This window comes from Hyla sarda, chromosome 6, assembly GCF_029499605.1.
Source record: "Hyla sarda isolate aHylSar1 chromosome 6, aHylSar1.hap1, whole genome shotgun sequence".
In the NCBI taxonomy this organism is placed as follows: domain Eukaryota; kingdom Metazoa; phylum Chordata; class Amphibia; order Anura; family Hylidae; genus Hyla; species Hyla sarda.
Genome location: NC_079194.1, coordinates 15236838 through 15261606, shown reverse-complemented (window position 1 = coordinate 15261606; position 24769 = coordinate 15236838). Strand labels below are relative to the sequence as shown.

The following is a 24769-nucleotide window of genomic DNA, read 5'->3' as shown; positions in this document are numbered from 1 at the left end:
GCATGCATCCATCATTAAACAATTGTGAAATCCTAAGTATCCCTTTTTCTATCCATGAGTTAATGTGGATATCTGGTATCTTCATAGCAACAATCCACATAGGCGTTTCTCTAGGAAAACTGTGTTGCATGTGTGAGATATGGCCGTGGAATGTAGCCCAGCACATTAGACCTGCTTTAGTGAGTGGGGACATCCCTGTAGGTAGTGCATTATTCCATATAGGAAAAAATAATAACGTTCTAGGGTGTGAGACATTACTAAGGCAACATTCAATTTGTGTCCATGGCATAACCGGAAACTCCCCCCATAATGATTTCAACTGTGCTAATAAGGTAGCTGAGTGGTATCTCCTAAGATCAGGGAAATCTAGACCCCCGCTCCGCTTGTCCTTCATCAATAAAGTAGAAGATACCCTGGGCCTCTTCGACCCCCAAATATATCTGAGAAGCTCCGATTGAACCTTTTTAAAAAATGAACTTGGCAAGCTTATTGGTAACGTGCAATATAAGTATAGGAGTTTGGGCAACACCAACATTTTAAAGGCCGCAACCCTCCCCAGCCAAGATACCTCGAACCTACCCAGTTTATCCAACTCTTTTTGGAAATTAGTAAGAAAAGGGAGATAGTTATGTTTATACAATAGGGCAAATGACCTAGTTAACTTAATACCCAAGTAGGATATCTCATCTTTTTGCCAATCAAGATTGTATAAGCTAGACATCTGCGCTAAAGAGTCTGCAGGGACATGGATAGGGAGAACCTGGGACTTCTGCACATTCAATTTGTAATATGACAGTTTTCCAAACTCCTCCAACCACTCCAAGGTCTTCGGCAGAGAATGAATGGGGTCTGACAGGGTGATGATAATGTCGTCAGCATAAAGCGAGATCAGATGGGAGTGATTTCCCACCAGTATACCCTTTACCTTGGGGTCCTGCCTAAGAGCTTGGGCTAATGGTTCTAGACATAAGTCAAATATGAGAGGGGACAATGGGCACCCCTGCCTAGTCCCATTCGATATGTCGAATGCCTCCGACAGGGTCCCATTAGCAAAGACTCTCGCATTCGGGAATGTATACAGGGTCCTGATAGCCATCATTATATAGCCCTCAAATCCCATGGTTTGTAGCACCCAATTAGTGCAGTCAAATGCCTTTTCGGCGTCTAGGGAGAGAAATAAGGACGGAAGGGCGCGACCTTCAACTATGTGTAACAGGTTAAGTACTCTTCTCGTGTTTTCATATGCCTGCCGTTTTTGGACAAATCCCACCTGATCTACATTAATTAAGTGGGGAAGCAAGGGGGCCAGTCTGGAGGCCAGCAGCTTAGCGTATATTTTTAAATCAACGTTTAACAGCAAAATTGGCCTAAAGTTGTTTGGGACATCAGGTGTCTTACCTGGTTTAGGCAGGGTTATAATTAGCGCCTCTTGGTTTTCTCTGGGTAAATTACCCGAGCCTACAACTTCTGATAAAAAGGCTTGTAAGTGGGGTGTTAATATATTTGAGAACCTCTTATAATATAGGGTCGTCAGGCCATCAGGCCCAGGAGCCTTCCCTGTTGGTAGAGACTTAATAATTTTGCGCAGTTTGTCCTGTGATATGGGCGTATTTAGCACAGATAAATGGGATTCAGACAATCTGGGTAATTTAAGGGTAGCCAAGAACTTTTCTATGTCAGGTAGGGTTGGCTGGGGGGTAGAGGGATCAGCCCTCAAGTTGTACAGGGATTCATAATAAGTCCTAAATTTGTCTGCAATATCCCTAGGGTGATACATTTTTGTATGGGCGGAATCTCCTTTAAGGAATGGGATGCGAGATTTGACATGCTTGTCTTTTAGTCTTGCGGCCAACAGTTTCCCCGACCTATTGTCTGAGGCATAATATCGTGACTTAGTTTTAACCAATGCCTTAGCGTAATCAACTAACAGGGCCTCTCTGATGTCATTTCGCACCATCCGCAGCTCTGCGGCTAGTGTTGGTGATGGATTGGATTTATTCTGTGATTCCAGCTCCCTCTGTCTAAGTATCAGCTCATTGAGGTATTTAGTCTGATGTTTTTTAAGCACGTGACCTAATTTAATGAAGGACCCACGTATAAATGCCTTATGAGCATTCCAAATCGTGATTGGATTCACATCAGGGGTTACATTGAGGGCAAAGTATGATGTCAGATCTCTCTCCAACTCACCGCCATATTGAGAGTGATGCATCAAGAACGCGTTACATCTCTAGATATAAGTTGGCGGGACAGAATCTTTTTCATGCAGTTCTAACAGAATGGGGGAGTGGTCCGACCAGGTGGGGTCTAGAATAGAAGTGGATTTCAATTTAGATAGAAGTGACCGATCAACTACAAAAAGGTCTAGGCGGGAATAAGTATTATGCGTGGGAGAATAACAAGTGAAATCGCGTTCAGATGCGCGCATGACTCGCCAAGCATCAAAAACTTCCTCCCTATGGAATATGTTGGAGAGAGATATAGGCAGATGTCTACTAGTAGAGGATGTATCCATAACAGGGTCTAGGACCGCATTAAAATCCCCGCACATGAGTACATGTCCTTGCTTATACTTATTGATCAATCTGAATAACTTATTAAAAAATTTAACTTGGCCTGAGTTAGGCGCATAAACAGAAACTATAGTATAAACCACATTGTTACAGGAGCAAACTAGAATAATATATCGGCCCTTGGTATCAGTAAGTACAGATAGTTGTTGAAACGCTATAGAGCTCTTGACGGCCAGCATAACCCCACGTGATTTCCCTGAATAATGGGACTGGTATACATTAGAATAAGACGGGCTGCGAATCCGAAACGCGTCTTTTTGCATAATATGCGTTTCTTGCGCACATAGGATATCGCATCCCGTCTTTTTTGCCACAGACCAAAGAAATGCCCTTTTCTGAGGGACATTAAGGCCATTACAATTAATAGACAAAACCTTTAAGACCATCTATAAGTCCATAAATGCGTAAAACATTGCCATCTCTTCGTTGTTTCGGCATATCTGGATGGGACACCACTGCATAGCACCGACTGCGCCCTGGAAGAAAACAAAAACAAACAAGACAAACAAACAATAGAGAACAGAAAGGACAGCTCCCTTACTAGAGGGAGCCCAAACATACAGAAAGTGGGTGCTGCCAGGTTAGCACCAACTTCGGGGGCGAGGAAAAGTTCCTTGTAGCCAACTAGTTATGTCACACAGAGAGTAAACAGTGTAGAGATTCCAAGCACATATGAAAAGTTCAGTTATCAACGGCGTCCACGACGCGACGGTCCTGCCTTGTGCCAGTCTGGCTTGATATGTCCAACTGTTTCTTGGGGACGGTGTTACGCCGAGCGCTCCGGGTCCCCGCTCCTCCCCGGAGCGCTCGCTTCACTCTCCCCGCGGCAGCGCTCCGGTCACGTCCTCTGACCCGGGGCGCTGCGATTCCGCTGCCAGCCGGGATGCGATTCGCGATGCGGGTAGCGCCCGCTCGCGATGCGCACCCCGGCTCCCCTACCTGACTCGCTCTCCGTCTGTTCTGTCCCGGCGCGCGCGGCCCCGCTCCCTAGGGCGCGCGCGCGCCGGGTCTCTGCGATTTAAAGGGCCACTGCGCCGCTGATTGGCGCAGTGGTTCCAATTAGTGTGTTCACCTGTGCACTTCCCTATATCACCTCACTTCCCCTGCACTCCCTTGCCGGATCTTGTTGCCTTAGTGCCAGTGAAAGCGTTCCTTGTGTGTTCCTTGCCTGTGTTTCCAGACCTTCTGCCGTTGCCCCTGACTACGATCCTTGCTGCCTGCCCCGACCTTCTGCTACGTCCGACCTTGCTTTTGCCTACTCCCTTGTACCGCGCCTATCTTCAGCAGCCAGAGAGGTGAGCCGTTGCTAGTGGATACGACCTGGTCACTACCGCCGCAGCAAGACCATCCCGCTTTGCGGCGGGCTCTGGTGAAAACCAGTAGTGGCTTAGAACCGGTCCACTAGCACGGTCCACGCCAATCCCTCTCTGGCACAGAGGATCCACTACCTGCCAGCCGGCATCGTGACAGTAGATCCGGCCATGGATCCCGCTGAAGTTCCTCTGCCAGTTGTCGCTGACCTCACCACGGTGGTCGCCCAGCAGTCACAACAGATAGCGCAACAAGGCCAACAGCTGTCTCAACTGACCGTTATGCTACAACAGTTACTACCACAGCTTCAGCAGTCATCTCCTCCGCCAGCTCCTGCACCTCCTCCGCAGCGAGTGGCCGCTCCTGGGATACGCTTATCCTTGCCGGATAAATTTGATGGGGACTCTAAGTTTTGCCGTGGCTTTCTTTCCCAATGTTCCCTGCATCTGGAGATGATGTCGGACCTGTTTCCCACTGAAAGGTCTAAGGTGGCTTTCGTAGTCAGCCTTCTGTCCGGAAAAGCCCTGTCATGGGCCACACCGCTCTGGGACCGCAATGACCCCGTCACTGCCTCTGTACACTCCTTCTTCTCGGAAATCCGAAGTGTCTTTGAGGAACCTGCCCGAGCCTCTTCTGCTGAGACTGCCCTGTTGAACCTGGTCCAGGGTAATTCTTCCGTTGGCGAGTATGCCGTACAATTCCGTACTCTTGCTTCAGAATTGTCCTGGAATAATGAGGCCCTCTGCGCGACCTTCAAAAAAGGCCTATCCAGCAACATTAAAGATGTTCTGGCCGCACGAGAAATTCCTGCTAATCTACATGAACTTATTCACCTAGCCACTCGCATTGACATGCGTTTTTCCGAAAGGCGTCAGGAACTCCGCCAAGATATGGACTCTGTTCGCACGAGGCGTTTCTTCTCCTCGGCTCCTCTTTCCTCTGGTCCCCTGCAATCTGTTCCTGTGCCTCCCGCCGTGGAGGCTATGCAGGTCGACCGGTCTCGCCTGACACCTCAAGAGAGGACACGACGCCGTATGGAGAACCTCTGCCTGTACTGTGCTAGTACCGAACACTTCCTGAGAGATTGTCCTATCCGTCCTCCCCGCCTGGAAAGACGTACGCTGACTCCGCACAAAGGTGAGACAGTCCTTGATGTCTACTCTGCTTCCCCACGTCTTACTGTGCCTGTGCGGATGTCTGCCTCTGCCTTCTCCTTCTCTACAGTGGCCTTCTTGGACTCTGGATCTGCAGGAAATTTTATTTTGGCCTCTCTCGTCAAAAGGTTCAACATCCCGGTGACCAGTCTCGCCAGACCCCTCTACATCAATTGTGTAAATAATGAAAGATTGGACTGTACCATACGTTTCCGCACGGAGCCCCTTCTTATGAGCATCGGATCTCATCATGAGAGGATTGAACTTTTGGTCCTCCCCAATTGCACCTCGGAAATTCTCCTTGGACTTCCCTGGCTTCAACTTCATTCCCCTACCCTGGATTGGTCCACTGGGGAGATCAAGAGTTGGGGGTCCTCTTGTTCCAAGAACTGTCTAAAACCGGTTCCCAGTAACCCTTGCCGTAACTCTGTGGTTCCTCCAGTAACCGGTCTCCCTAAGGCCTATATGGACTTCGCGGATGTTTTCTGCAAAAAACAAGCTGAGACTCTACCTCCTCACAGGCCTTATGATTGCCCTATCGACCTCCTCCCGGGCACTACTCCACCCCGGGGCAGAATTTATCCTCTCTCTGCCCCAGAGACTCTTGCCATGTCCGAATACGTCCAGGAGAATCTAAAAAAGGGCTTTATCCGTAAATCCTCCTCTCCTGCCGGAGCCGGATTTTTCTTTGTGTCCAAAAAAGATGGCTCCCTACGTCCTTGCATTGACTACCGCGGTCTTAATAAAATCACGGTTAAGAACCGCTACCCCTTACCCCTCATCTCTGAACTCTTTGATCGCCTCCAAGGTGCCCACATCTTCACTAAATTGGACTTAAGAGGCGCCTATAACCTCATCCGCATCAGAGAGGGGGACGAGTGGAAAACGGCATTTAACACCAGAGATGGACACTTTGAGTATCTGGTCATGCCCTTTGGACTGTGCAACGCCCCTGCCGTCTTCCAAGACTTTGTCAATGAAATTTTTCGTGATCTGTTATACTCCTGTGTTGTTGTATATCTGGACGATATCCTAATTTTTTCTGCCAATCTAGAAGAACACCGCCAGCATGTCCGTATGGTTCTTCAGAGACTTCGTGACAACCAACTCTATGCCAAAATTGAGAAATGTCTGTTTGAATGCCAATCTCTTCCTTTTCTAGGATATTTGGTCTCTGGCCAGGGACTACAGATGGATCCAGACAAACTCTCTGCCGTCTTAGATTGGCCACGCCCCTCCGGACTCCGTGCTATCCAACGCTTTTTGGGGTTCGCCAATTATTACAGGCAATTTATTCCACATTTTTCTACCATTGTGGCTCCTATCGTGGCTTTAACCAAAAAAAATGCTGATCCCAAGTCCTGGCCTCCTCAAGCAGAAGACGCCTTTAAACGACTCAAGTCTGCCTTTTCTTCGGCTCCCGTCCTCTCCAGACCTGACCCTTCCAAACCCTTCCTATTGGAGGTTGATGCCTCCTCAGTGGGAGCTGGAGCTGTTCTTCTACAAAAAAATTCTTCCGGGCATGCTGTCACTTGTGGTTTTTTCTCTAGGACCTTCTCTCCAGCGGAGAGGAACTACTCCATCGGGGATCGAGAGCTTCTAGCCATTAAATTAGCACTTGAGGAATGGAGGCATCTGCTGGAGGGATCAAGTTCTCCTGTTATTATCTACACCGACCACAAGAACCTCTCCTACCTCCAGTCTGCCCAACGGCTGAATCCTCGCCAGGCCCGGTGGTCTCTGTTCTTTGCCCGATTTAATTTTGAGATTCACTTTCGTCCTGCCGATAAGAACATTAGGGCCGATGCTCTCTCTCGTTCCTCGGATGCCTCAGAAGTTGAACTCTCTCCGCAACACATCATTCCACCTGACTGCCTGATCTCCACTTCTCCTGCCTCCATCAGGCAGACTCCTCCAGGAAAGACCTTTGTTTCTCCTCGCCAACGCCTCGGAATCCTCAAATGGGGTCACTCCTCCCATCTCGCAGGTCATGCGGGTATCAAGAAATCTGTGCAACTCATCTCCCGCTTCTATTGGTGGCCGACTCTGGAGACGGATGTTGTGGACTTTGTGCGAGCCTGCACTATCTGTGCCCGGGATAAGACTCCTCGCCAGAAGCCCGCTGGTTTTCTTCATCCTCTGCCTGTCCCCGAACAGCCTTGGTCTCTGATTGGTATGGATTTTATTACTGATTTACCCCCTTCCCGTGGCAACACTGTTATTTGGGTGGTCGTTGATCGATTCTCCAAAATGGCACATTTCATCCCTCTTCCTGGTCTTCCTTCTGCGCCTCAGTTGGCTAAACAATTTTTTGTACACATTTTTCGTCTTCACGGGTTGCCTACGCAGATTGTCTCGGATAGAGGCGTCCAATTCGTGTCTAAATTCTGGAGGGCTCTCTGTAAACAACTCAAGATTAAATTAAATTTTTCTTCTGCATATCATCCCCAGTCCAATGGACAAGTAGAAAGGATTAACCAGATCTTAGGTGATTATTTGCGACATTTTGTTTCCTCCCGCCAGGATGACTGGGCAGATCTCCTCCCATGGGCCGAATTCTCGTATAACTTCAGGGTCTCTGAGTCTTCCTCCAAATCCCCATTTTTCGTGGTGTACGGCCGTCACCCTCTTCCCCCCCTCCCTACTCCCTTGCCCTCTGGTCTGCCCGCTGTGGATGAAATTTCTCGTGACCTTTCCATCATATGGAGAGAGACCCAAAATTCTCTCTTACAGGCTTCATCACGCATGAAGAAGTTCGCGGATAAGAAAAGAAGAGCTCCCCCCGTTTTTTCCCCTGGAGACAAGGTATGGCTCTCCGCTAAATATGTCCGCTTCCGTGTCCCTAGCTACAAGTTGGGACCACGCTATCTTGGTCCTTTCAAAATTTTGTGTCAAATTAATCCTGTCTCTTATAAACTTCTTCTTCCTCCCTCTCTTCGTATCCCTAATGCCTTTCACGTCTCTCTTCTCAAACCACTCATCCTCAACCGTTTTTCTCCCAAATCTGTTCCTCCCACTCCTGTTTCCGGCTCCTCGGACATCTTCTCGGTCAAAGAAATTTTAGCTGCCAAAAAGGTCAGAGGGAAAAAATTTTTTTTAGTGGACTGGGAGGGTTGTGGTCCTGAAGAGAGATCCTGGGAACCTGAGGACAACATCCTAGACAAAAGTCTGCTCCTCAGGTTCTCAGGCTCTAAGAAGAGGGGGAGACCCAAGGGGGGGGGTACTGTTACGCCGAGCGCTCCGGGTCCCCGCTCCTCCCCGGAGCGCTCGCTTCACTCTCCCCGCGGCAGCGCTCCGGTCACGTCCTCTGACCCGGGGCGCTGCGATTCCGCTGCCAGCCGGGATGCGATTCGCGATGCGGGTAGCGCCCGCTCGCGATGCGCACCCCGGCTCCCCTACCTGACTCGCTCTCCGTCTGTTCTGTCCCGGCGCGCGCGGCCCCGCTCCCTAGGGCGCGCGCGCGCCGGGTCTCTGCGATTTAAAGGGCCACTGCGCCGCTGATTGGCGCAGTGGTTCCAATTAGTGTGTTCACCTGTGCACTTCCCTATATCACCTCACTTCCCCTGCACTCCCTTGCCGGATCTTGTTGCCTTAGTGCCAGTGAAAGCGTTCCTTGTGTGTTCCTTGCCTGTGTTTCCAGACCTTCTGCCGTTGCCCCTGACTACGATCCTTGCTGCCTGCCCCGACCTTCTGCTACGTCCGACCTTGCTTTTGCCTACTCCCTTGTACCGCGCCTATCTTCAGCAGCCAGAGAGGTGAGCCGTTGCTAGTGGATACGACCTGGTCACTACCGCCGCAGCAAGACCATCCCGCTTTGCGGCGGGCTCTGGTGAAAACCAGTAGTGGCTTAGAACCGGTCCACTAGCACGGTCCACGCCAATCCCTCTCTGGCACAGAGGATCCACTACCTGCCAGCCGGCATCGTGACAGACGGAAGGAAGCATCTGTAAGAGGAATATACCATTTTTGCAGCAGTTCAGCACCTTCCTCCAATGACCTTATAACATGTGTAACGTCACCTTGATGGACAAGTAGGCGTGTCGGATACCCCCATTTGTATGGCATCTTAGCTTCTCGGAGTGCCAGAGTCACCGGTACAAGACTTCTCCTGAGTTGAAGTGTATAGGCTGACAAATCTGCATAGAGCGACACCCCAAGGAACTTAGCCGGCATAGCAGCCTTTTCTCTGGTTTGGTATAATAGTGCTTCTTTGATATGGTAAAAGTGAATACGTGCTAAAACGTCTCTGGGGACGGTATCCGGCAGGTGTTTTGGTTTCGGGACCCTATGGGCCCTATCAATTATCAAGTCCCCAGGGGAACAATTCGGGACCATTTCTTTAATGAACTCTTGTATGTATGGAACTAAGTCCTTTGTGGGCACCTCCTCAGGCACCCCTCTAAATTTCACATTGTTTCTGCGGGAGCGATCTTCAATGTCTGCAATTTTCAACCGCAGCGCCTGAACCTCCCCCTCCAATTCATAGTGAGTGTCAATAAGGGTGTTGTGGGACCCAGTCAGCTCTGCCATCTTAGTTTCAGCATGGTCAACCCTCCCCTCCAGCTCAGACACCGAGGCCTGAAGTGGTTGCAGAGTGAGGAGAATATTGCTTTGTATAGAGGAGTTTAACATTTGCAGCATATTTTTCAGAGAGGTCTCCGTCACAGGGGCCTCTGAGGTAGGTAGGTCTGTGAAGGGGTCAGGCAAATCAGGCAGTCCCTCTCTCACTCCACTCGGCCCCGACTGCGCCCCTCAGGTAGGCGGCCTGTTGCACTATTTAGCAGGACTCCCCTGAGCAGAAGAAGCGGGCGAGGCTGGGGTGGATGAACGTACCTGGGAAGCTGTTGCGGAGGTACGTGCTGCCTGCTCCGATCCCTCCCGTGCGACTAGTGAGGGAAGAGAGCAACTGCGGTCCCGTAGCAGCGGGGTCTCCGGCTCTGGAGAAGAACGCCGCCGTCTGGATGAGGAAGGAGCAGGCGAGGGGGGTCCGGCGCCATCTTGAGTCATGCGGCTCCTCGGCGTGTAGTAGAAGTCTGTCAATTTCTTGGGTCTCCCGAAGCCCCGCGTTCTTCTTTTTGTGGCCATGAATGCAGAGAGGGTTCCGACACCCTGCAGTGTACTTTTCAGCCAGAATAATGTGCCGTAGTCGCTGTAAGAAGTCGCTGTGCTCCGGAGCTACAGAGCTACACGGCCATCACTGTCGGCAGCCAAGCCACGCCCCTGGATAGGCCTTTTTTAAAGGTCGCGCAGAGAGCCTCGTCATTCCAAGATAATTCGGAGGCGAGAGTACGAAAATTGGATGGCGTACTCGCCTACTGAAGAATTACCCTGGACCAGGTTCAGCAGGGCAGTCTCGGCAGAAGAAGCTCGGGCTGGTTCCTCGAAGACACTAAGGACTTCAGCGAAGAAGGACTGGACTGTAGTTGTGGCAGGATCATTGCGGTCCCAGAGCGGTGTGGCCCAAGACAAGGCCTTTCCAGACAGAAGACTCACTACGAACGCCACCTTAGACCGTTCTGTAGGAAATTGGTCCGACAACATCTCCATATGTAGGGAACATTGAGACAAGAAGCCACAGCAGAGTCTAGAGTCCCCATCAAATTTGTCCGGCAGGGACAAGCGGAGGCTAGGAGCGGCCACTCGCTGCGAAGGAGGTGCAGGAGCTGGCCGAGGAGATGGTTGCTGCTGTAGCAGTGGCAGAAGTTGCTGTAACGTGGCAGTCAACTGCGACAGCTGCTGTCCTTGTTGGGCAATTTGCTGCGCTTGCTGGGTGACCACCGTGGATAGGTCGGCGAGACTTGGCAGCGGCACCTCAGCGGGATCCATGGCCGGATCTACTGTTATGATTCGGCTAGCTGGATGTGGATCCACTGTGTCAGCGAGGGATTGGCGTGGACCGTGTCGGTGGACCGGTTCTAGGGTTGCTACTGGTTTTCACCAGAGCCCGCCGCAAAGCGGGATGGTCTTGCTTCGGCGGTAGCAACCAGGTTGTATCCACCGGCAACGGCTCAACTTCGCTTACAGCTGAGAAGGCGTGGGACAGAAGGACTAGACAGAGGCAAGGTCAGACGTAGCAGAAGGTCGGGGCAGACGGCAAGGTTCGTAGTCAATGAGGATAGCAGAAGATCTGGAACACAGGCTTTGGACAACACTAACGCTTTCTCTGGCAAAAGGCAACAAGATCCGGCAAGGAAGTGCAGGGGAAGTGAGGTTATATGGACAGGGAGCAGGTGGAAGCTAATTGGACTGATTGGGCCAGGCACCAATCACTGGTTCACTGGCCCTTTAAATCTTAGAGAGCTGGTGCGCGCGCGCCCTAGAGAGTGGAGCCGCGCGCGCGCGCCAGAACATGACAGCCGGGGACCGGGACGGGTAAGTGGCTTGGGATGCGATTCGTGAGCGGGCGAGTCCCACTATACGAATCGCATCCCCATCGCGAATGTCAGTGCAGCGCTCCCGGTCAGCGGGTCTGACCGGGGCGCTGCATAAAGGAGAACGCAGCGAGCGCGCCGGGGAGGAGCAGGGACCCGGAGCGCTCGGCGTAACAATACCCTTTACTGTTGCTTTTCTCATAATATGTGTCAGAATTCCAGAAGTCCTGTAGACTTTGCTTGTAACTTCCGGCATTTTGACTCATAATCACATCATGTTGGGCCAAGTCTCGGGCTGCGAGAATGTCTCCGGCCTCCGGATCATTGTGACAGGTAATTTTTCAGTTTTTCTTATATGCTTTTTAAAGCCTTGTTTGTTTATAGTTAGGGTTCCTCTCCTAGTTTATTGGAATTCTTTGCAAATTTATGAATTGTTTTTTTTCTTAGCATTTCATTTCCTGGTGCAAACTGTTGTCACAAAGGCGTAGATGCCTTCTCTGCTAGTGCATGTGATTCTTGGACCGTACCCCTATGTTTCCAATTCTTGTAGAAATATATTTAAAAACTAAAATTGGTGGGAAAACAAAAGAATCCCGTTGTATATGTCATATTACTCTATATCACACTCTCATAAAAATAAAAAAAATAGAAAAATGATTTTCTAAGGTGAGTATATCTGTGACTTGTGTGTACTATGAAGCAGCACCAATATAAAAATCAGTAAAGCAGAACAAAAAGTACCTTGTTAAGTAGAAATAAAAATGAAACAAAAACTTTTGACCCATGTAATTAGATTAATCTTATTTGGTAAATAATTAAATAGACACTGTCAGAATAAAATAACTTTTTCTGTGTTGTACATCTTGGCCAAACATTAACCTTTCTAATATACTTAAAGGGGTACTCCAAAGCTCAGCGTTTGGAAAAAAAAACTGTTCCGAATGCTGGAGTCGGCGCCGGGAGCTCTTGACATCATAACTCCGCCCCCTCATGACATCACACCCGCCCCCTCAATACATGTCTATGGGAGGGGGCGCGACAGATGCCACGCCCCCTCCCATAGACTTGCATTGAGGGGGTGGGACGTGACATCATGAGGGGGTGGGACTATGATGTCACGAGCTCCCAGCACCGTCTCCAGCATTCTAAACGATTTGTTCAAAAGCTGAGCAGCAGATTACTGCTTTAACAAAAGGTAATTTACTTTTTATCGAAATCATGGCTTATAATAAAGGCCACTAGGGGTCCCCATACCATTCTGAACATAGTCCTGTCCAACTGCAGCATCATCTTGTCCCAACTGAAGCACAGGTCAAGACAAAGTTAAGGAAGGAAGGGCAGGACTAGCACTCTTCTGTCCTCACTCCTGTCCTATCTGACTGCAGCATGAAAACAGAGAGGAGGGGGTTACTGAGCAGCCTGCAGTGATTGGATGAAGAGACTAAGCACAGCAGACTCAGGGAGGAAGCGAACGCATGGTTAGTGAGGGTGGGCTCATTGCTTGCCCTGGACATGCCCCTTCCTGAACAGTTGATGTCTGAGTGAGTAGCAGAACAGAGGGATTTGTGAGCCAAATACAGAAGCTAGACACATAAAAAAAAAACATGTAAAGCATCCGCATGACCCATTGAGTAACACATGCAATCATTTTTTTTTCTGTGATATCACAGGTACATATTAACAGAAATGAGTGAGCCGAGCCCGGCAAACCAAGCTTTGGGTTGACCATCGTTGGCCAAACTTTCGAACATTGCCTGGTTCTGCTCAAAATTTACCATAGTTACCTCCATGAAACTACACTCTTCCCTATTTTCCAACCTTTGCAACCCACCACCCCTACTTTCTCTAACTCATTGGTTCCCAACTCGGTCCTCAAGGACACTAAGCTGGGGCTTAGCATTAGCCAAAAAACCGCTAGCACTAACCCCCAGTTATTACCCACCTCCACAGAGGTACTGGAAATATCTAGTACCAAAAGGCTGGGAGTGTCAAAATTGGAGTGTCAAAAACAGACCCATACTTACCTACCTCGTTCCTGTTTGTGATCTTCTGATGTGGCTCTGCCTCTAGTGACGTCATCACTAGAGGCGGGGTTACACAGGAAAAAGTTGCAGCAGGAATCAGGAGGGTGAGTGATCTTCTCTTCACCACGCCTCCTCCATTAATGTCTATGGGAGGGGGCGGGACGCGCCCCCTCGCATAGACATCAATGGAGGGGGCATGGTATGACGTCACAAGGGGGTGTGGCCGTGATGTCAAGACCACTGCCACAGGAACCCGGCGTTTGTTTAGAACCCCGGGTGCTGCGGGAGATCGCGGGAGGCCCCAGCAGCAGGACCCTCGTGATCAGACATCTTATCCTCTATCCTTGGGATAGGGGATAAGATGTCTGGCAGCAGAGTACCCCTTTAAATGTTGAGAAATCCTCTGTTTGAGTTTGCTTGTGGTAGATCCCACGTATTGTTTTGTGCATGTAATAAACTACATTATATGATTCCCAATAAATGTAAGTTTTGATAGGAAAAACTTCACCCCCCCCTGTCCCTCTAACACAGTGGTCCCCAACTCAAGGCCACCAAACATTAAATCCTGGACTCTTGGTGGCCTTGAGGCTCGGGTTGGGGACCTTTGCTCTAGACATGTTTCAGTCACACAGAATATTATTTTTTCTTCTCATACTGGCAGCATAGACTTTCCTTTATGTTTTTATTATGTACTTTTAAAAGCCTGGTATGTATATAGTTATCACCCCTGACACAGTTTATTGGAATTCTTTGCATGTTCATTGTACTATTTATGTATAGTTTTTTTTTTGTATTTCGTATGACAGTTTGTATTTTGTATTTCGTATGTCATTCTTAGTCTGTCCCCTCTGTTCCTTATTGTTGCTGAAATATAAATAAAAACCAAATTTTTGGGGCAAAAAGGAAAGAATCACATTGGATATATAAATTTCTTTCTTTTTTTATGTAAAATTATTTTTTCAAGGGGATCATACGTGTGATGTAATATAAAGAAATATTAATATAAAAAACAGTGAAGCAGAATAAAAAGTGTCTTGTCAAGCAGAAATAAATACATGCAAAAAAAACTTCTGATCCTTGTTATCATTTTTAAATGAACACATTGGGGGAGATTTATCAAAACCAGTGCAACCAATCAGATCACTTCTTTCATTTTGCAGAGGCCTTGTTAAAAAATGAAAGAAGCGATCTGATTGGTTGCTATGGGCAACTGGACAACTTTTCCTCCGGACAGGTTTTGATAAATCTTCCCCAATATCTTTGTTGGTAAATAATAAGTAGAGATGAGTGAGCCGAGCCCGGTAAACCCAGATTTGCTTCGGACTTCGGAGTGACCGCGGCTGGGCGAACTTCCAAACATTGCCAGAACCTGTTTATGGCAGGGCTGAGCTGTACCCGCAGCTAGACAGCCCAGGTTACAGCTCAAGCTGGGTAGGAGGTATACATTGTGAATCTCCTGTCCAGCGAGAATAATCAGTGAAGCAACGTACTGTAACCCCTTGCTGAGCTGAGCGCTATGTGCTAAACTGTCTGGAAAGGCTGAGGGTTGCAGTTTAGCTGTTGGCTTCCTGTTTGGGAACACACTGCTTTATACACATTACGGGCGCTTTCCCTAGGAGGAGAGCCCCCAAAATGAACTAACCCAGCAGCAACAGTTTAAGCATTTAAACATTTCCCTTTAAGGGGTTATTCTACTGGTCATAGAAAAGACTAAATTCGACAACACTGTTCCCTGTACTGTAATGAACTTGTACATACACATTCTATAACACAATCTATCACTTAGTTCTCTATTGCATTCACAATATATTTCCAGTTTTTGCTTTTTACAATATAAGTATTTAAAACAGTAAAAACTATCTCGACCGATTACTCCAATACCTTTCACACACATTTCACAGTGCCAGGCATATTGCGATCATAAAGGTAAGAGATGAGTACTGGATAGCTACAGTCTTAGATCCTTTGTATGAAGCCAGAAAAGGGATTGTTTACCTTCAAAGAAGGCTAAATTGGATTTTTATAGTGAGAAGCTACACAGCCAGCTTGCCACGACTTTCCGGCACCAAACACCTGTAGAGCGGGGATCCAGGCTCCGCTCCCCGCACAGTAAACACTTTATTCCACATTCAGTAAACCACCACCTGAACAACCAGGTTGATGCATACCTAAGCTTTCCCTTTCTCTGACAGACACCATGGGGGACATTTATCATAGTTTGCTTTGGTAAGCAAGTTCTGAAACATTTTTCTTTTTTTTTTTTTGCTTTAGTTTTGCTTATGTGCTACATATTTATCATACTATCACAGGGAGCACATAAGCATACCTTAAAAAATGCAGCTGAGACTTTTGTGAGACTTTTTTGTGACTTTTTACATTTGCTCACATAGGGGAGTTTTGTGCTCCAGGTCAGACCTGGAAGTAGACTTGAGACTTTTTGTAAGGGATTTGTGATTTTTTAAAAATTTTTTTAGCCTGCGTGCGTCTTTCGTACATCAAAAATACCTGACCACTGCAAAGTGAAAACTGAAATTTGCTTAGGTAAGGCTGTTTGTAAATTTTTGCTTACTCACAAAAGTCGCACAAAAAAGTGCTTAGGCGTATGTGCAACTTTTTGTGCGACTTTTGTATGCAAAAAAAAAGGCCTTGATGAATACCTTGATAAATGTCCTCCCATAAGCCCAGACCCTATAGTCTTCTGGGTCACTAGAATAGACCATTGACCAGAATTTGCAGTTTACCATTAGTGTTCTATCTTCCAGTGTAACATCTGAGACCACCACTGCCTGCTGCCTGCCACTGCCATCAGTCAACCACTGCCTGCTGTCCGCTGGCTACTACAACTCCCACCAGTCCATCCCTGCCAGCTGTATGCTGGCTAATACAACTACCACCAGTCCACCACCACTGCTTGTTGTCCTGTCTACTAGCTACTACAACTACCACCAGACTAACACTGCCTGCTGTATGCTGGCTTCAACTACCACCAGTCTGCCATCACCCCTGCTACTGCTACTAATGCAAAAAACAAGACATCATATGGATCTGTAAGTGGAAAATTGAAAGTATTATGGCAATTAGAAGGCAAGGAGGAAAAAGGAAAGGGAAAAAATGAAAAATTCCTGCATCCTTAAGGGGTTAGCAGCATGTTTACAGTGCACAAACTGAAGTAGCTCCAAGTTCTATATTTAACTACTTCTATTATAATAGTTTTATATGTTTACATGTTATAAGCTAGTTTATTGTCTTAAGGTGTCTTAAGGTCTTTTTCTTTAACTGATCAATCATGATTCATCTCAGATTACAACACTGTAAAAAGATAATAGTTCTACAGTATTGTGAAAAGCAAATCCAGACACAATATTTCATATTTATATGAGTATGTAAATATAGCATACAGGAGTATATAAATATCCATAGGAGGAACTCGTATTCAGATAGCATGTTCTCCGTTCTTGCAGTTGTGACTATTGAGAATGACACAAAAAAATATTGTTGTGTTAGTTTTTATTATTTTTCCCATTTTTGCCAATAGTGAGAGTTCTATGGTTAAACTCAATAATGGGGGATATGAAGATATAGTTATCGCCATCAATCCTAACATCAAGGAAGATCTCCAGATCATTGAGAACATTAAGGTAAGAAGGATACATATTTTGTATAGTTATTTGATATAATAATAATTTATAAAGCTGCCATTTAGCTTCGGTATCTTTGGAATAGAAAGCCAATGGCAAACACTCCTTAAAGGGGTACTCTGGTGGAAAACTTTTTTTTTTTTTTTTAATCAACTGGTGCCAGAAAGTTAAACAGATTTGTAAATTACTTCTATTAAAAACTCTTAATACATCCAGTAATTATTAGCGGCTGTATACTACAGAGACATCACTGACATCATTCATTTTACCCAAAATTTATGGAAAGACCAAAAAACTATTATTTGTGTGGGGGGAAAAAACAGCAATTTTGCTGAATTTGAAGGGTTTTGTTTTCACGCTGTACACTTTACGGTAAAAAGGGCTTTTTTTTATTCTGTCGGTCAATACGATTAAAATGATACCCATGGTTACATACTTTTCTATTATTGTACGGCTTTTAAAAAAACGTAAACAGTTTTTTTTTTTTTTTTACAAGATTAGTATGTTTAAAATTGCTCTATTTTGACAACCTATAACTTTCAAATGTTTTCGTATACAGGGTTGTATGAGAACTCATTTTTTTTATCTGTAGTTTTTATCATCTGTATCACTTTTGTGTTAATATGAGTTTTTTAACTGCTTTTTATTACATGTTTTTTTTGCAATGTGATGTGACAAAAAAGCAGCAATTTTGGAATGTTTTTTTCACGATTACACCGTTCACCATATTAAAGCATTAAACATTATATTTTGATAGTTCAGCCATTTACACACGTGCCAATACCAAATATGTTCATTAATTGTTTTTTTTTACGCTTTTGTGGTCTCCAAAATGTGGCCCTCAAGATGTTGCAAAACTACAACTCCAAGCATGCTTGGAAGAAATTTAAATAGTTTTGCAGCATCTGGATGCCACAGTTTGGAGACCACAACTGCAAACAATGGGTCCACCTTAAAGGGGTTATCCAGGAATATAAATACAGAGATAATTTATTTTAACAATGCTCCCTGTCTGTCTCCAGGTTGGGTGTAGTTCTGCAACTCAGTTCCATTGAAATGCATGGAGCCAAGTTGTAATATCACACACAACCTAGGGACAGACGTAGAACTGTTTTTGAAAGAGATTAGCTCTGTTTTTCTTTTCCTGGATAACCCCTTTATCATTATACATTATATTGCTATCATTATATACATATAGATAACATTAGTTTGGTCCAATATATTATTTATGAATCAACTCAACATTAATATAGCCTTGTGGAAAAACATTTGCTTTAAATTCCTCCTAAAATGGGACTGTCTTTTTTTTGGACCATTGAGTCTCTAATGTACTGTATTAGGAGAACATAACAGTTTTAGAGGCTGGGCCCAAAGGATGCCCTGGTGATGTAGTCGGCCAGTTTAACCCAGCTGGAGCTGTCTTGCTTTACTGAAGTAACATAGAGACCAAACACCATAAGTGAAAGAACTAAGGGGTTTTGTATGTGAGATGACCATAACAGGTCCATCTGACTAGCTCATTTACAGCTCGAGTTGGTTAGGGCTTAGTGTTAGCCCTAAAACCAGATAGTGCTAACCCCCAATTAAGCAAGTAAACCAGCTGAGAACTCTGCGTTGCCCGTTTTTTCCTTCCTAATCCTTGTTGTGGAGGAAAATCAACAGAGAAAGCTTTTGACTTCATATCTCATCTCATATATTGTTGTCATATCCCAACCACATATCCCAACCTCTTATCCCGTCCTCCTATCCCATCCTCCTATCTAAACCTTCTATACCGACCTCCTATCCCGTCCTCCTATCGTGACTTCCTATCCTGACCTCCTATCCCGACCTCCTATACCGTCCTCCTAATTCGTCCTCCTATCCCGACCTCCTATCCTGACCTTTTATTCCATCCTCCTATCCCATCCTCCTATCCCGTCCTCCTATATGGACCTCCTATCTCGACGTCCTATCTCTACCTCCTATCTCTAGCTCCTATCTCGACCTCCTATCCCAACCCGTAATATGTGTATCAGGTATTGAAATATCTCCAGCCGTACGGAAGTTATTTGGGAACATACATTTCCCATTGATTTGCCTGGGACTTTAACCCCTTAAGGACCGGAGGTTTTTCCGTTTTTGCATTTTCGTTTTTTGCTCCTTGCCTTTAAAAAATCATAACTCTTTCAAATTTACACCTAAAAATCCATATGATGGCTTATTTTTTGCGCCACCAATTCTACTTTGTAATGACGTCAGTCATTTTGCCCAAAAATCTATGGTGAAGCGGGAAAAAAAATCATTGTGCGACAAAATTGAAAAAAAAAACGCTGTTTTGTAACTTTTGGGGGCTTCCGTTTCTACGTAGTACATTTTTCGGTAAAAATGACACCTGATATGTATTCTGTAGGTCCATACGATTAAAATGATACCCTACTTATATAGGTTTGATTTTGTCGGACTTCTGGAAAAAATCATAACTACATGCAGGAAAATTAATACGTTTAAAATTGTCATCTTCTGACCCCTATAACTTTTTTATTTTTCCGTGTATGGGGCGGTATGAGGGCTCATTTTTTGCGCCGTGATCTGAAGTTTTTAACGGTACCATTTTTGCATTGATAGGACTTATTGATCACTTTTTATTCATTTTTAAATGATATAAAAAGTGACCAAAAATGCACTATTTTGGACTTTGGAATTTTTTTGCGCGCACGCCATTGACCGAGCGGTTTAATTAATGATATATTTTTATAATTCGGACATTTCCGCACGCGGTGATACCACATATGTTTATTTTTATTTTTATTTACACTGTGTTTTTTTTTTTATTGGAAAAGGGGGGTGATTCAAACTTTTAATAGGGGAGGAGTTAAATGATCTTTATTCACTTTTTTTTTTCACTTTTTTTTTGCAGTGTTATAGGTCCCATAGGGACCTATAACACTGCACACACTGATCTTCTATGTTGATCACTGGTTTCTCATAAGAAACCAGTGATCAACGATTCTGCCGGATGACTGCTCATGCCTGGATCTCAGGCACTGAGCAGTCATTCGGCGATCGGACAGCGAGGAGGCAGGAAGGGGCCCTCCCGCTGTCCTGTCAGCTGTTCGGGATGCCGCGATTTCACCGCGGCTATCCCGAACAGCCCACTGAGCTAGCCGGGATGCTTTCGGTTTCACTTTAGACGCGGCGTTCAACTTTGAACGCCGCGTCTAAAGGGTTAATAGCGCGCGGCACAGCGATCAATGCCGCGCGCTATTAGCCACGGGTCCCGGCCGTTGTTAGAGGCCGGGCCCGACCCGCTATGACGCGGGGCCACGCCGTGGCCCCGCGTTATAGATCGGGAGTGGACACATGACGTTCCAGTACGTCATGTGTCCTTAAGGGGTTAAACAAAAACCCTGACCCTCACAAATGGGGGTAGTTAAGGGTTAAATTAACTATCCTATGTTTGTTGTTACCATATAAGTAACATGTGTGCCAAGTTTCATGTTAATATCTTTGGCCGTTTGGACGTAATGCTGGAACATACACACACATACATACACACACACATTGGGGGAGATTTATCATTATGTGTATATTATCTATTATCCCTTTACACTGCTTGTCTATTGTACACTCTTGCTCAGAATTTACTAAGGCTGTGCATGTCCTTTGATAAATCAACGTCCCCCCTCACTCTACTATACACTCCTTCTCTACTTCACAGGAAAAGTGGACGTAGGGTTTTTGTTCTATTGCTTTGAGGTCGGATTCCATTGAGGTTTTCTGTCCATCATAAAAAACGCCAGAAAAACTGTCCCAGCTTTTTCCTGCATTTTGTCAGTTTTTCTTGCATTTTTGCTGGTGTGTGGAAACAAAAAAATGTTGTAAACTTTTTTTTTCTTCGAACTTTAGATACGTGAATGCGGAGGACTATGTTAGATTTTGTGGAATGTGATGATGAACAGCGTCTTTTATTAAAAATGTCAATGAAAGGGTTAACGAGGGCTGTGGGGGGAGTGTTTTAAAAAAAAAATTTTCAATGTGTTTTGTTTTTTTATAATTGAATTTTCAGGGTTAGTAGTGGAAGCCGTCTTGGAGACAAATCCATTACTAAGCCAAGGCTTAGTGTTAGCTACCAAAACAGCTAGCGCTAACCCCCAATTATTACCCCAGTACCCACCGCCACAGGGGTGCCGAGAAGAGCTGGTACCAACAGGCCCGGAGCTTCAAAAATGGCGCTCCTGGGTATAGGCGGTAACAGGCTAGGGTTATTTAGGCTTGGGAGGGCCAGTAACAATGGTCCTCACCCACCCTGGTAACATCAGGCTGTTGCTGCTTGGTTGGCATCTGGTGGATACTGAAAAAATGAGGAAACCACACACTTTTTTTAAATTTATTTATTAAAAATAAAAAAAACGCATAGGGTTCCCCCTATTTTTTAGTATCAGCCAGATACCAGCCAAGCAGCAACAGCCTGACATTACCAGGGTGGGCGAGGACCATTGTTACTGGCCCTCCCCAGCCTAAATAACACCAGCCTGTTACTGCCTAGGCCCAGGAGCGCCATTTTTGATGCTCTAGACCTGTTGGTACCGGCTCTTCCCGACACCCCTGTGGTGGTGGGTAACGGGGTAATAATTGGGGGTTAGTGCTAGCTGATTTTGGGGCTAACGCTAAGCCCTCGCTTAGTAATGGATTCCATCTATAAGACAGCTTCCACTACTAACCCTGAAAATTCAATTATAAAAAACAAGACACATTGAAAAAAAAATTATTTAAAAAAAATACTCCCCCCACAGCCCTCATTAACCGTTTTATTGAAATTAAAAAAAAACACTGGTCATCGTCGCAGTCCACCGAATCTGACGTAGTCCTCTGCATTCATGTATCTGAAATGAGAAGAAAAGAAAAAAAAGAAATATGGGTTAGTACATTTTTTTTTGCTCTCCCCTGGGAAGAGCGCACATAATGCAGCATGTTCCGAAACATGGAGGCTCCAATTGTTGCTAAACTACAACTCCCATCATGGGGGGCTGTAGTTAAGCAACAGCTGGAGTCTCCCTGTTTGGGAACACACTGCCAGAAAGGCTCTGTTCATATTATGCAAAACGCATAATGTGAGCAGAGATCTGTCCCTCTGCCCTTGGACTACTACTCCTATCATGGGAAAGAGTCTGTCCCATGATTGGAGTAGTTGTAGTACCGCAGCGCTGCTGAGGGATGCCACTTGCACATCCCCGGCTGCCGGACTTTTAATACTACTACTGCCATCATGGACAGGCTCTGCCCATGATGGGAGTTATAGTCCAGGGGCTGAGGTGCAGATCGCACCGGGTCATTCTGCAGAGACCCGCTACGATCCGCATTTATTAAGATAACAAGTCGGCGGTACATGCGTCTACACTGCGCTGCCACCGGCTTCTATATACACTGTCATTATTCATAATCCCCGCTGCCGGGAGAGGGGAGCTCTGATTGGTCAATAGCTATCCACCAATCATTGCTCCCGTGTTCCGGCGGGGATTATGAATTATTACAGTGTATATAGAAACCGTCGGCTTGTAAAGTTAATAAATGCGGATCGCAACAGATCTCCAGAGAATGATCTGCTGCGATCCGCGTTTAAATTAAAAATGCGGCGGTACATGCAGCTACACTGCAATCCTGTGCTCCTATATACACTGATATAATTCATAATCTCCACCACCCGAACACGGGAGCTCTGATTGGTGGATAGCTATTGACCAATCAGAGCTCCCCTCTCCCGGCGGCGGGGATTATGAATTATTACAGTGTATATAGAAGCCAGCGGCAGCACAGTGTAGCTGCATGTACCGCCAGTTTTTTAGCTTAAATGTGGATCGCAGCAGATCATTCTCTGGAGATCTGTTGCGATCCGCATTTATTAACTATACAAACCGGCGGTATATGTGTCTACACGCTGTGCTGCTGTCAGCTTCTATATACACTGTAATAATTCATAATCCCCGCCGGAACACAGGAGCTCTGATTGATGGATAGCTATTGACCAATCAGAGCTCCCCTCTCCCGGCAACGGGGATTATGAATTATGACAGTGTATACAAGAGCGGCGTGCAGCGCAGTGTAGCCGCATGTAGCGCTGGCTTGAATAGTTAATAAATGTGGATCGCAGCGGATCTCTGGATAATGACCTGCTGCGATCTGCACCTCAGCCCCTGGACTACAACTCCCATCATGGGCAGAATCTGTCCATGATGGGAGTAGCAGCCCTTACTGTGTCAAAATAGACACTTTGGTACGTGTCCTCCGAGGTGGTGTATATTTGCGCAAGAAAATGCTCTTTGCCCAGTTTTTTTGCGCAAAAAAAAATGCAATTAGTAAATTGGATTCTATAGTAGAAAGTGCTCTATGGGAAACATAACCGTAGACAAGGGGATGAAAAATTCTATCAAAATTTACGCAAAAAGGCGCCAAAAAAACACGCGCAAATTTTTGTGCAAAAAATAGACACAAAACAGCTCTATATAAAATGATAAATTCCCCCCATTGAGTTTTATATATATAGATTTAAAGAATGCAAGCAGCAACAGTCTGACGTTACCAGGGTGGGCAAGGAGTATTGTCACTGGTCCTCCCCAGCCTAAATAAAAGCAACCTGTTACCGCCTAGGCCCAGAAGCTCCAATTTTGATGCTCCAGGTCTGTTGGTACCAGCACTTCCCAGTACCCCCGTGACAGTGGGTACTGGGGTAATATTGGGGGTTAGCGCTAGCTGTTTTTGGTGCTTACGCTAAGCCCTGGCTTAGTAATGGATTATATCTATATCTATAAAACAGCTTCCACGACTAAGCCTGAATAATAAATAAGTAAAAATCAACACATGGGAAAATACATTTATTACAAAAATGAAGCCGGGTCAAACCCGGGTTTGGGGGGCTCGGCTCGGTCAACTCTAATTGAAACGTTTTCAGCAGTATAAAATGTGACTTGTGCCCAAAAAAGGACATGACTTCATGCATAAAAAGATTTTAGAGTCCGGCAGAATTGGGTATACAAGATTTAGAATTAGTAATTACCTTTTATTTTTTTCCTCCCAAAGAATATGGTAGAAGAAGCTACGGGTTTGTTATTTGATGCCACGGGAAAAAGGTTCTTCATACGCAATGTGAAAATTTTGATTCCCGATTCCTGGTCTGCAAGAAACTATTCGAGACCCAAAACAGAAACATATGATAAGGTACAGAAAAAAGTGCTGGAAGATTTATATGGATAAAATATTGGTATCAAAATTACTTTGTTTCTTTATGTTGAAGTCTGTAGAAGAGAAATAAAGTGTTTGCTATGTTTTTATATGTTTTTGCTATTTTTGTTTTAGTTTCGTTTCTTGTTTTTGTAACTATTTATAAATACTAGATTTAAAAGGACAGAATGTTGATCCAGGGATTTATATAGGTTGGACTTGATGGACTCTTGATGGTCTTTTTCCAAGCTTATAAACTATAAACTATTTCTTGGGAGCAGCCATGTTAGAAAAACAACTACCTAAAAATATGGGAAATTGATGCTAGAACTGATCCCATTCATTTGAATAGGACCATTCACAATCATCCAGTGTCTCAATTTTGATGCCAGGTGGTTGGACTAGCCAGAGGGCACCAGACAGGGGAACACAGCTTGCTGCTTACCCCTGTCCGCTGTCCAGAAACAGTGGACGCCAGATGCCATAAAACTGATTGCCAGA

At 45.7% G+C, this 24769-nt stretch overlaps 1 protein-coding gene across 1 annotated transcript in view; it reads left to right on the top strand.

Annotated features, from left to right (window-relative positions):
- Positions 1-16978: 16978 nt before the first annotated feature.
- The window catches only part of LOC130275353 (calcium-activated chloride channel regulator 1-like), a 108186-nt gene continuing 100395 nt past the window's right edge, over positions 16979-24769 (top strand). The window contains exons 1-2 of the mRNA XM_056523226.1: positions 16979-17071; positions 24128-24265. Of these exons, the coding sequence (XP_056379201.1) occupies positions 16979-17071; positions 24128-24265 (231 nt within the window). The remainder of the gene's footprint in view (positions 17072-24127; positions 24266-24769) is intronic.